General features: G+C 38.9%; 1 protein-coding gene across 1 annotated transcript in view; it reads right to left on the minus strand.

The window, feature by feature from the left end:
- Positions 1 to 13,691, minus strand: part of mvb12ba (multivesicular body subunit 12Ba) — a 30,764-nt gene that overhangs the window by 179 nt on the left and 16,894 nt on the right. The window contains exons 3-10 of the mRNA XM_085280586.1: positions 11,157 to 11,264; positions 10,953 to 11,049; positions 10,665 to 10,794; positions 10,038 to 10,178; positions 8,113 to 8,207; positions 7,696 to 7,751; positions 3,900 to 3,959; positions 1 to 3,655 (exon numbers count right to left, since the gene is read on the minus strand). The exon at positions 1 to 3,655 is cut by the window's left edge and continues 179 nt beyond it. Of these exons, the coding sequence (XP_085136712.1) occupies positions 3,569 to 3,655; positions 3,900 to 3,959; positions 7,696 to 7,751; positions 8,113 to 8,207; positions 10,038 to 10,178; positions 10,665 to 10,794; positions 10,953 to 11,049; positions 11,157 to 11,264 (774 nt within the window). The 3' untranslated portion in view covers positions 1 to 3,568. The remainder of the gene's footprint in view (positions 3,656 to 3,899; positions 3,960 to 7,695; positions 7,752 to 8,112; positions 8,208 to 10,037; positions 10,179 to 10,664; positions 10,795 to 10,952; positions 11,050 to 11,156; positions 11,265 to 13,691) is intronic.

A 13,691-nucleotide genomic window follows, 5' to 3' on the forward strand; every position in this document is an offset into this window, starting at 1 on the left:
CTGTAGAGGATACTGGTAGAGGACCTGACCTTGAAGGACCGATCACTCTGAGGGGTGAGGGGAATTTTTATAAGGACTTCAGTTCATCACACTTTATTAAAAGTTAATCAAACACAAATTAATCTAATGTTGTTTTGTTCAAAGCTTACTAAATGAAACGATTTTGAGACAAATTGATCACTAAAAATATTAACATTAACTGCAATACTGAAACCACTGAACCCAACATGTCACCATGCATACTATTAATACATTAAAGAGATTATTTGTAGTTAATAGTTACATTACTTAGCAAATGAATACTGCAGCCCACCTGGCTGGAAGTAAACAAAGTTGAGAAATATACACGTGTAGCTTATCACACAGCAGGCAGTTACGCACAGCTGAAATACACAGAGCTTCACATAGCCATTTGTCTAACCCTATTAATTTCAGCAGTATAATTAAGTTTCATAGGACACACTGGAAAAAAGAATTTATTTAAGACCAAGTAGGTGCTATACTGAAATACTGACAAAGTAAACAAACAGCAAAAGGAGTTACTCTATTTAATGACTTGATATATTGCAAACATTTTTTCTTGTCACATATGACCTGTGGAAAAAAATAAAAATCAGCAAAATTAAAACTGATTTAATTTTCTTTACATAATCGGTGATGCTACATCATGTGTTTTAAGAAGATGGTGGACAGACTGACCTTCACAGACACCTGTTCAGGCTGAACATAAGGTCAATAATAAGAGCCCAACTTATACTGGCCTATCACATGTTTCTATTAGTGTACATTTTGTTCGATATGAGGAAACATGAAACTTTTTCCTATTACAGGACAGACATGGAGATAATTAAGCTTAATTAACATGAGATAAATTATCACACAATTAGTTTCAAATCCATTTTGTTCACATCAAAGTTGAGAATTAAGTGAACCACTTATTTTCCCTTTAAAAAAAAAATTATAATAGGCCTTTTTAGTGTATTACAGATTCAAAGTATCAAACAGCAATAGTCTACAAATAAAAGTTTCCAATATGACCTTTTTGTAGCAGTTCATAAGAATACAATACGCCAGAGAATACCTCATCTACATGACACATATCCTACTTATTCTCCTGCTTTTCTCTAAACATCTCAAAGGCTCAATGTATAATGTAGGTAGTAAAGAAAAACAAACAAAGTAACTAACTGATACTTATTTTATCTGGTGGTTTTAATAATAGTGGTTAGTGCTATAGACAATTAAAAAATAAAAATAGTTATTTGCATATAACCAGTGGTGACTCTAATCAGGGTCAAAATTCCATAAAGTCACATGGTTCTGAGTTGGTCTTTATTGTCATCACATGTGAAATAGGTGATTTTAATATTAATGGTCAAAAGTTTTGGAACACCCCAATTATTTCAGTTATTTATTGGAATTCAAGTTGCTTAAGTCCAATGAATAACTTGAAATGGAACAAAGGTAAATGGTGAACCGCCAGAGGTTTACAAAAACAACACCAACACCACCCCTACTCCAAACTGAAAAATAAGGTACATTTCAGAGTTATACAAGAGGCCTTTTTTCAGGAAAACAAAAATGTGTTAACAATTTAAAGCTGTTCTACAGCAATGGTGGTTTATGGAGCCTTGAAAGCTGGTGCTACTAATTCCTACAGGTGTTCCAACTTTTCTGGATTACTTCCAACCCCTCTGTCTGCATAAAAGCAGTGTTGGAACACATTGTGTTACCATATTCTCGTGAGCATCAGTTGAAAAAGGCATCGCAATGGAAGAGAGACGGACCATCAAAATGTATGTCTTCCTACAGAGAAACTGCAAAGAAAGGCGTCAATGAGTACAGTTTTCTCCACCATCAAAAGTCACTCAGAAACTGGGGTAAACTCTGACATGAAGAGGTCTGGCAGACCCAAAGCCACAAATGAATCAGAGGACAAGTTTCTGAGAGTTAACAAGCTTGCATGATAGACGGCTCACAGGACAACCCAACCCTTTCGAGCACAGCTTAATAGTGATCGTAGCAGGCAAGTCTCAGTTTCAACTGAAGACTTCAGGCTGCAGGTTTGACAGGACGAGTTGCAGCAAGAAAGACACTGCTAAGACGTCAGAATAAGAGGCTTGCCTGGGCCGCGGCTACCACAACATTCTGTAGCGCCATGCAATAGCCTCTGGTATGTGCCTAGTTGGTCAGGGGTTAGCACAATCTCCAGACTTAAACCCCATCGAGCTGGTTTGGGTACCACACATTTATGGGAACTTATTTAACACATATGGGAAGAACTTTATGAAGAATATTTGATTTCTAATGTAGAAAGAAAGCCATGGGTATGTTCAGCTGTTATATCTGCCAAAGGTTTCTACTTTGATGAGTGAAAAATTTAGAATAAGTCCTTATTTGTACAAGGCTTTCATTTCAGAGTGCAATGAGACATTAAACTGAATCATTTTCAACAAAAACTGGAAAAATTGGGGTATTCTAAAACTTTTGACCAGGAGAGTAAAATTCTGTACACACGTTCCATAACCAATGTACTAAAATAAAACTCTTTGCAATATTATACTTTTACTGGAGCATCCATTTCTGATATAACACCAATGAAGATGAAGGAAACGATGAATATAGCTATGATATTGTTGAGATATAAGGACTAACTATCAGTGCTTTTTAGCTAAAATGTGTGAGGTTTGCTCAATGTTACTCATTCAGTGAAAAGATGTATCAATAAAACATCTATATGCATGCAAAGTAAGGTATTAGAGTATGGTATAAATAGAAAATCTTGATGTGAATACTCCACACAGTGAATATTAGCTGTAGTCATGGTTCTGTCGGGCAAGCTGCTACCTCACAGAAAGAGAAGAAGTGGTTTACAGAATATCTACAGCAATTAGGAAGCACAATAACAACCTCAAAACACAAAAGTGCACTCACAGTCACACCAGTAAATGGCAATACATCTAGAAAACAATGAAAAGCATTTCCCCATCAAGAAGACAAGCTCAACAACAAAACTTAAAGTCACAGTTTTCTTTTAAATTTCTGACACCCTAAGGTGCCTTTATGGTGCGCTTTGATTCAGAACAGTCCATGTCATAAACGAAAAAGGCAACATGACTGGTGTGAGATCCAACAGAAGTCCTCCATGAAAAAAGTACCGTGTGATCCTTTTATCTTATTTCTAACAAGATCTTTTGATGGGACAAGGTTATTTTTTTTCCACCACAATACGACACTTGACCATTTTTCACTTAACAAAAATGTATTTTTGAAGTCATTCGAGTGAGATACTGAAGTATCTCGATGAGCATAAAACGTGTTTTCTTGTCCCAGCTCTGCAGTGTAGTAGTTCGAGTCTGACTGAATTCCATTGTTTTCCATTTCAACAGCACACAGAGGGCCTACAACATGTCCCAGAAGTTAGAAAATCCACAATTTTCGTTGGGAATCTTTCTTTTCATTTACAGATTGAATATCCCCGTTGTAGGTATGTTCTCAGTAGTTGTGTGCACTTCTCTCCGGCTGCTGTCTATAGTGTGGCGATGACTGTTGTTCATATAAGAGATGCTTAGGCCTCAGAACTCAGAGAGGTCCGTGTTGGACTTGGAGGGAGGCGAGCCGCTGCACTATGCTCTGTGCGGAAACTGTAATCATACTTACATAGGGAGAGTTGCATATTATTATTAATTAGTATGGTCTAACAAATTTTCTTATTGTTCACTAAAATCATAATTTCATTTACCTATCCGCAAAATACAGTGTTGATTAACAATCATATACAGTAATTTATTAATCCTCTAGTGGACAATCTGTACTTAAGCAAATACTACTTCATTATTCATCTCTGGAGACCATAAATTATACTATGAGAAATGTAACAAAGTCTTATGTCTACTCACCTCCTTTTCAATCTCAGCCAGTGATTTAATTGTAATACCCATCAGATCCACCTGCTGCAGCTGTACATGGAGAACAGGAATGCTGAGATGTGTGAACAAGCTCAACTTCAAGCATGTTGCAATTGTGTGAGAGTAGTGTTGGGAGACTTGTATTACTACAACGTGACTTATTTGAAGGGTTAAGTCGAATAAAAGTTTGCCATTTTTCTAGGTGCAGTCTGAACATTGTGATAGAGGCTCAACAAATTTATCAGCTCATCACCCAATAAAAGGTTTATGCCACAGCCGCCTTCAATGAACAGAATTGGTAATTTAGAGCAATACTGGTAACACTGCTATTAGCAAAATCCGTTTTTATGTTTCTGTAATAATTGATCTACCAGTATGCCGAAGGCCTTTAAAATATTTTGAATGCTAAAATATATATTTATTGCTACTATCCAGTCATTTTCAAATTTACCATTTCATAAATAAGCATTAAATATATTAAAGCATGTTACATACTAAGAAAAATTTAATTACTTTTAATTTGAATACCATCTGTCATTATGGAAAATGTTACTTAATACTAATCTCTTCCCAACAAGATGCAAGAGTTAATTTGTGCTAGCTAAGCAATAGTGGTATTGACAGTGTACCCTTTAGTGCTTCACTGAGATTTGGCTGAGTGAACTTTGAAGAGGCTCACTCATCACTCTGGATGGCTTGCAACGGCCACAGGATATCACCAGAGAGTGATGAATGAGAAAGGGAGGAGGAATAGCGATGTTTGTGAATGAGAAGTGAAATAACACTGGACAACACTTCCTGAGTGCTGATTGAATGAGGAAGAAACTACAAAAAAAAAAAAAAAAAAAAAAAAAAAAGCTCAAGACCAGAAAAGCTCCCCACTGCTCAGGGACTGTGCAGACCAGCTCTGTGATCATGCGCATGTTTATCCGTGGGAGACATCCTGTGTTGTTCCAGTACTAACCATTTCACACTTGTAATCTTAACTTCCCACCTGATGAAGACAATTAGGGAGGATTGTCCTCAACCACCTCGAAACTCTAGTAAGCATGCTGCTGCCAGACCCCTGTAGTTCACTTTACTCTACTTTTGGTAGAGCTGGGCGATAGAACGATAACGATATGTATCGCGATATAACTTTTTCTCGATAGAAAAATTAAACTATCGCGATAGACCTCGCCACTCTTGTCCTCTTAAAAAAAAAGAAAAAAGAAAAAAAAGAACAGCCAATCCAAATTAAGTAGCGCAGAGCCGAACCAATCACAGCCGCAGCGTCACGTCACGTACAGCACAAGTGCCAAGCCGCACATGTGTATTTGTTTGGGAAGCAGCCAGCCACCGTACCGCCCGGGTAATGAAGGAAATGAGTGTGCCGACTAGAAAAATCAACCGAGCGTGACCGAAGGGAAAACAGTGCCGGAGAGATTGTCGAATGGAAGAGCCATAGAAGTTCCGTAGTGTGAAGGTATTTCGGCTATTTCAAGTCTGACAAAAAACAGAGTAGTGTGCACTGTAAATTGTGCCGAAAGCAAGTCTGGAAATACAATAAACTGGTGCATGCGCTACGTCCACACGTACCCGGGTATTTTTGAAAACGCAGATTTTTCTATGCGTTTGCACCTTTCGTCCACACGTAAACAGCGTTTTTGGTCACTGAAAACGAAGATTTTTAAGAACTCAGTTTTTGCATTTACGTGTGGATTAGAAAAACGTAGAAAACGCAGCGCACGATACTGTTACTGTTAATTGTACTCTCTGCAATGTTTAAATGCTTACATATACACACAGTTACTGTCCGTCCACACATACGACTCGGTTCTGCTTCTGTGCCCCAGCTTTGTTTACTTTTTCCCACCGAGGCTTCTAGACTTCTGATTGGTCAACATTTCTGCACGGTTAGGAATCTAGCGCTACCTGCTGCTTTGGCATGTTCATAGCAGCGTTTTCCTTCATTTCTGCCTTTATGTGTGGACGGGATTATTTTTTTAAAACGAAAACGGAAAATCTCAGTTTTCAAAAATACCCGTGTACGTGTGGACGTAGCCTCAGTCTCTGACTGGAAGCGCTAATTCGTCATTCGGCTTTTGTCAGACTAAAGTAACTGTTAAAACTGTTTGAAAAGCTAAGCTATACAACAAGGAGAGATTGAGAATTTCCTTTTAGTTCTCAGTTTATTTGATATTGACAAAAGTTAGTCAGTTTTGTCTGTTCTTCTGTAAAACAAACTAAGATTTATTTTTAGAATTAATATTTTGTTTCTAAGTGGAATTGACAATTTAGTCTGTTTCGTTTGTTCTATTTTGAAACTTAAACGCTTTAGCGGCTGCCTTTTGTGTAGTTTGCAATATTTGCCTTTATTTATCTGAAAAAGTCTCATGTTCCTTAAGTACATCTACCCTGTTGAACTTATTATGGGAAATAAATATTTAAATAAAAACAAGCTGCTGATTATTTCACATTTTACTTGTGAGCAACAGCACATTTAAATCTTACAAATATAGTTATTTGGCTTATATCGTGATAGATATGTTTTTTTCATTTCAGGCGATAACGATATCGTGATATGCAAAAATCTTATATCGCCCAGCTCTACGTCCTGGAATTGAGGTGGATGATGCAAGCATCTACCTCAATAGATTACTGTCATGCCTAAGAATACTGGAAGCACTGTGAGGGTCATGTTTTTTGACTTCTCTAGCACTTTCAATACAATTCAACAGGCACTGCTAAGATTGAAAAGCTGAAAAGGAGCAGGAGTCGACCATAACCTTACTTTATGGCTATCGGGCAATTTTTTTTTAAAAGCGGTTGTCTGATGGGGAGGTGGCCGCACGGAGTGGGACGGGAAACAGGTTAACAGTCTGAAAACGTGGGCCAGCTCTTTCCTGGCCAGTCCCCTTGACCGCATAGAAGAGGTGGGTGAGAAAAGGATCTAATGGGCATTATGAACAACATCTCTGACCCCCTAAATAAGATTATAGAGGTCCTGAGCAGCTCTTTCAGCAGTAGACCGTTTCAGCCACAATGTAGGGCGGAGCTCTATTGTAGGTCTTTCATCCTAACAACACAGGATAAATACTGTTTAAAAACAAATGTGTATTATTACCACTCTCACTGCACTTTAAGTACATATGAAAATCTTGATGTATTTTACTGTATACAGTAACCATCTATAAATAGTATAGTATTTTTGCTTTTTTGTACACTACTCTTACTTTTTCATCTCTAATTTTCTTTTTATTACTTGTGCTGCTGTAACAAGTTATTTCCCAAGAGTTTGGGATTAAATAAAGTTTATGCCTATTTTTACTGTTACTCAGTTACATTCCTGAACAGAAAAAAAATTGTTTTTTTGGTTTGTTGTTATGCTTGATTAATTTCTGACTTCTCAGTGTCCTGGCTTAAGTTTGGGGAATAAAAATATGAATTCATTTAAGTTAATTCTGTACTTTTTAGTTTTAAACAAGCTTTTCACAGATTTCTAAATTGTGGGTATTTTCTTGCTTTTATGACATGTGGGTGTAATAAATTTGTTAAGCACTGTATCCCTTTCTTGCAGGGTACAGCAATCTCAACTAAGAAATATATGTAATCTGATATTCACGTACCAAATACACATCAGACAATGTAATGAAGCTTAGTGTATGAATGTAAGGCTACTTACAGCTTTTGGGCAAATACTGTGGTTGTTGTACTCTTTTTGAGCAGAGATGTTAAAGCAAAACACTGGAAATTGATACAGGGGGACATGTTGGCAAAGTCACTAGGATTAAAACTTAAAACTTACATCAGATGAGGCACAGGCAAACTTCTCAGAGATCATAAAAGGCACCCCGTCCATTGCTGAAAGAGAAAGGTCAAAAAAACGTTACATAATTTCATCTCGTAAAAGAGATCAAGTAGTAACCCATACAAACCATAAACTGAATAACAGCAACGACTTGAGACTGTTAAACAAATGACAGTGTCCACATATACAGAGATGTGGACACGGTCACCTTCAACATGCAGTCTATTATGAAGAGAGAGCTTGAAAGCACACAAAAGTGAAGCTGTTGATGTGTCATTAGGGTTAGGGTAAAGGGCTAGGGAAACCATTATGTCAATGAAGGTCCTCACTAAGATAGTTGAACGGGGTTGTGTGTATATGTGTGTGTATTCATCTTTAAATCAACAAGGGCGACTGAAACTGTAAAGACCTGACCTGTAATAGCATACAGGTTGGAGTTCTGGTGCTCATAGTCTGGTCTGGTAGTATTTTTTCCTCTGAAGCTGGCAGGGAGGGTCATGGAAATATGCCTTGAAACAAAAAGAAAAACATTAAGCACCTCAGTAGTTCAATATATATGTGAAAGTGAGCCAAATAGCTAAGAGTTTAAAGAAACTATCACTATCCACTACTGCTGTGTCAGCTAGAACTAATCCTGGACTGTCAAATTGCACAGCTAAGCAAAGGAAGTTGGGTTGTACATTAGAGCTGTATCCAAATTTTTGACTATGGCTTGTTGGGTAATTTCTCTTCATCCTAGAGTACTTATTCATACATTGTTATAATGTACTTAATTTGAAAATTATCTTTGCTACAGTAGCTGAAATATATATATTTTTGATGGTGGCTCCTCCTCTTTCACGGGTTTCTGCTGTGATCAATCAATCGATAGATGAAGTGGCTGATGTCCACAAATCCTACTAGTGGCTGGACAAAAACACGCCACAGAGGCAGTAATCATGGAAACACAGGAACAAGCTCTGAGGACAAGATCCATGGAGGCTGCGGTCTATCACATCAGGCAAGATCCCAGGAGCAGGCTGTGTAAAGATGCCTCGGAGAAATCCAGCATATAACAGCAGGGTGCAAGATGCTGGCAGGCAGGGCATTAATGGAACGCCATAACCAAGTGGCCGGCATTAGTATACAGAAAGATCTGAGCAGAGTACCTGGAAGTCTCGAGGTATAAATGGGAGACGCCCCCTAGGATGGTCAGGAATGACCGAGCCAAGATCCTGGAATTCCAGATACAGGCGAACAAAATAGTGGTGGGTAACCAATCAGACATAGTAGTGTTGGACCAGCAGAGGAAAACAGCCGTAGTGATAGATGCAGCGATACCGAATGACAGCTACATCAGGAAGAAGGAACACGAGAAGCACCAAGGACTCAGAGAAGCGCTTGAAAAGATTTGGGGGGGCAAAGGTAACAGTGGTCCCAGTGGTAATCGAAGCACTCCGTGCAGTGACCCAAAGCCTAGCCGAGTGGCTCCAGTAGATCCTAGGAACAAGATCTCTGTCCAGAAGAGCGCAGTCCTACGAACAGCAAAGATATTGCGCAGGACCCTCAAGCCTCTGGTAGAGGACCTGAGCTTAAAGGACAGACCGCCCGCAGGGGCGAGAGGGGATCTTTTTAATATATAATGTTGTGCAAGATCTGAGAGAGAAAAAAAAAATCCTTTTTAAATCTGTAACGTGCTCTGCTCAATTCTCAATTGTTCCATTAATATTAAAAGAAATTATGTTACTCATTATTTTATTATTTGAACTCTTAAGCACATTTTCTATAAAAGTTTAATTAAATCGCTCCAAATGGACAACTTGGGTTGAAGGAGTTTGAGACAAAATAAAAGAGGCAAGGCTAAGTTGGTTTGGAGATGTGCAGATGAGTATAGTGGTAAAAAGGATGCTGAGTATGGAGCTGCCAGGGAGGAGAAAAAGAGAAAGACCACAGATGTTTACTGGATTTGGTAATATGGACATGGAGGCATACGATCTGGAACAATTGAAATAGGAAGATGACAAGAAAGTTAAGGAAGTTCCTCCACTGATTCATTCAAAGGTGTAAAAATAAATATCCATTGTCAATTTAAACATATCATCATAACAATTTTTGTGACATCTGAAGATACATCTTCTCTATGTTGGGGCACTCACAAGCGAATGAATCACTACTTGCATGTACAATCCATAACCTCTAGGCAATACCAAGATAAAGTGCTAATCTGTGCAACCTGTATTATTACAGTGCACTTGCTTTGTTTTGTGTTGTATTTCTCTTTTAAGGTTACAAGAACTAATAAGAGATACATGTGAAGACAATTACATACAAGTACTAGCACATCATTAGAGTGAATTTACTTAAGCATGGGAGCTGGTGGGGCTGATCCTGAGCTGGAGGAATTCACATTCTGGGTGTTGTTGATGGTTTGTGTGTGTGTGGAGTCCTGGGCCCGAGGCACATTTCCCATGCGATACCAGATTCCCATGTTGTTGAGCTCTCTGTCAAACAATGTTAGAAGCATTATTAAGCAGAAAGCGCTGACACTAGTTCCAAGGTTAATGTAAACCTGCTAGTCAAAACGTGTGTGTATTAAATCCATGCCCTCCTTTCCCCTTCATACATTCTCTAAGCAATTATCCTAGAAATGTTTTGGGGACAAAGGTTTTTTTTTTTAATAAACACTTTGCCAGAAATGATTTGGATTCTTTAGCTCTAATGTGGAACACATCTGACATACTGGAAGTGTCTTTTCATGTAGAAAACTTTCTGATAGAAATGCCCTGAACATTCCATCATACATTAAAAACGTAAAAAAGATTAATGTGACTTGATTTCTGGAGTAAGTGGAAACTGTTATGCCAAATGGAGTGATTCCATTACAGTACAAACAACTTTTTTATTTATAAACTATTTTCTTCTGTTTAAAAAAAGAAAAAAAAAAAGAAAACAAAAAGTTAAATTTGACTGGAAGTTGCAATGCTCACCCTATAAAGGTATACTGAGGAGGTGCCTGCTTGGAGCGTCCCAGGATGCGGATATCACAGATGGCTGCCTCTGTGGAGTCCCGTGGAATAAATTTGATGCAGAGTCGCCTCTTCCTGAAGGCCTGCTCCTCTGTTGCAGAAAAGACAAACTGACGGTCATTCCACAACAAGGTGGTTCATGAATAACAAACAATTCTTATTTCAGAGGTTAAAAAGATTAATTATTTTCACATATTCTTACCACACATTGAGGCTCTAAGTGTCTTTCCACTTGAGATAATAACTTACGAGTATCAACAGTTTCCTGGATTGGGATGAAACCCACAGGCAAAGTGTCCTTTATATCAATCAGCTTCATGTCCACAAGAACATTACCTAAATGGCTCTGCAGAGGAAAGAATAGAGTACAAGAATATGGTATTGAGAAAGGAGATGTTTATTGGAGAGGGGGTGGGACACTTATTTAACTGTTGAGGAGGTAAGTAAACTTACATTTTCTTTAGAGAAAACTCTGGTGAAGCAAAGGTATCGGGTCACCTTGGATTTGAAAAGTCCGTCTTTCCACAGGTCAGCATCCAGGCCATCTGTTGTTGTTGAGATCTATAAGCAGAGGGGGATAGATTTTCATTATTCTGAGACAAGAATAACAATATCCGTGGATGATCTCCTCAATCTGTACACTCCTTGCTGAGCTTTAAGACCATCAGGTCAATTACTCGTGGCCCAACCTAAGTTTAGGCTGAAGACCAGAGGTGATCGTGCCTTTGCTTCAGTTGTACCTAAACTTTGGAATAGCCTCCCTGCTTCTATTCGTGCCACAGACTCTATTCAATCCTTCAAATCAAGATTGAAAGCTTACTTATTTAACCTGGCTTTCCCGACCATTTAATACCCTTATTAAACTTATAAATAATTTTATTGCTGGTTTTTAACTTCTTAGTTGATATTTTGTATTCATGAACTGACCTTCCTCCCGATTTGAGGTTCGATACCTATTTTACTTAACTCTTCTGGTCTATTAGTGCATGCCTTCTATCTGTGCTAGTGCCCAATCTGTACTTTGTTAATTGATTTACGTTGATTCTCTGTATAATCAGGAAGCACTTTGGTGTGCCTTTGGGTTTTTAAATGTGTTATATAAATAAAACTGTATTGTATTAACAAGCTAAATTCCTGGTAGGTAACAGAAATTCAAATTTGGTTGATTGCAGTTGTGAAGGTAATAGTTGAAAAGATTTTCCTCATGGCCAATTTTTTAGTCAGCTAAACGAGGGAGAAAAAAAAAAAAAAAATCACTAAATCACTTGAGAAACAAAAAAACAAAAAAACAAAAACTGTAAATTTAAGACACTCAAATATCAAGTTAAATTTGAGAACCGTTTAACGGCCAATGACAAAAACTCTGCAAACAAAGGCATTTGAAAACATTAATCACATTCTTCAATTATGAATCATGCTGCTTAACCGTGCAGGACCTCACATTGTGCATACTGACCACATTACACTCCAAACAGAAAACGAAGACGAAAATAAACCGATGTTAAATAAATAAATATTAAATGTTATAATATAAACTTGCTATAAAAGATGTTCACGTATTATTAAAATATGACAAATTAACATTTGAGAATCTAATGAATTGCAACTGAAAACTGTGGCACAGTGTTCCCGTCTATTCTGGACGATGCGAGCTGTTCAGAAATGCATAACAACTACTTCAATAAAAGTTAAAATCTAACAACATAGCACCTTAACACTAAGTGAGGAGGAGGGACATCTTCCTGTATCCCTTAAATAACAAAACAAGAAACAAGAAAAACGGGAGTCAAGAGGCGGCTTGTAGTGCATTTTGACTCCGTTCTGCTTGTTTGGTGCAGCATTTGTTACAAAGACGCAGGCATCCCCACACCCACTCACTCACCCACTTTGTTTTTGAGTTTTTTGTCTCTTCTTGCCCCACACCACTTTCTCCTCTTTTTTCCTCTCTTGCCAGTCTTGCCTTAGACATCGTCATGCTATACCATATATAACGTAATATGTGAAATAACACAGGAATAAGACAGGACAAGATATTAAGAAAAAAAATGAATATCTAAAATAGTAAATCAATAAATCATCCAGCAATTTTATTCCGCCTATCTGAAGTTGCAGGGGCAGGAGTCTAAGCAGGGAAGCCCAGACATCCCTCTCTGCAGCCACCTCCTCCAGCCTATACTGAGAAATATCGAGTCGTTCCCAGGTCAGCCAATAGATGTAATCTCTTGAGAGTGTTCTGGGTTAGGAGGGAACTGAGGAGGATTAATGGCAAGAAGGCAGCGGGTCCAGATGGCATCAGCTCGAGGGTCGTCAGGTCCTGCGCGGACCAACTGTGTGGGGTGATGGAGCACCTCTTCAACCTGAGCCTGAGGTTGGGAAGAGTCCCACAGCTCTGGAAAACCTCCTGTGTTATACCAGTGCCAAAGACTTCACGCCCCAAGGACCTCAACAGCTACAGGCCGGTGGCTCTGACATCCCACCTGATGAAGACCCTGGAGCGGTTGGTCCTGGCTCAGCTTCGGCGCCTAATAAGCTCATCACTGGACCCACTTCAGTTTGCCTACCAGCCTGGCATTGGAGCGGATGATGCCGTCATTCACCTCCTACATCGTTCCCTCGCTCACCTGGAGACCGCTGGAAGCACTGTGAGAATCATGTTCTTTGATTTCTCCAGTGCCTTCAACACCATTCTTCCCTCGGTTCTAAAGGACAAGCTGGTGAACTCTGGAGTGGACCATCACCTCACTACCTGGATCCTGGACTACCTCACCGACCGACCACAGTATGTGAGGACTCAGGGCTGTGTGTCGGACAGGGTCGTCTGCAGTACGGGGGCCCCACAGGGAACGGTTCTGGCTCCGTTCCTCTTCACCATCTACACTGCAGACTTCTCCCACAATTCCACCCAGTGCTTCCTGCAGAAGTTCTCTGATGACTCTGCAATAGTCGGCCTCATCACTGATGGGGACGACAAGGAGTACAGAGGTCTGA

The sequence above is a fragment of the Mchenga conophoros genome, linkage group LG7 (assembly GCF_057382185.1).
Source record: "Mchenga conophoros isolate Kocher_MC1m ecotype Shallow Benthic linkage group LG7, M_conophoros_male_GT1.1, whole genome shotgun sequence".
Classification (NCBI taxonomy): Eukaryota; Metazoa; Chordata; class Actinopteri; order Cichliformes; family Cichlidae; genus Mchenga; species Mchenga conophoros.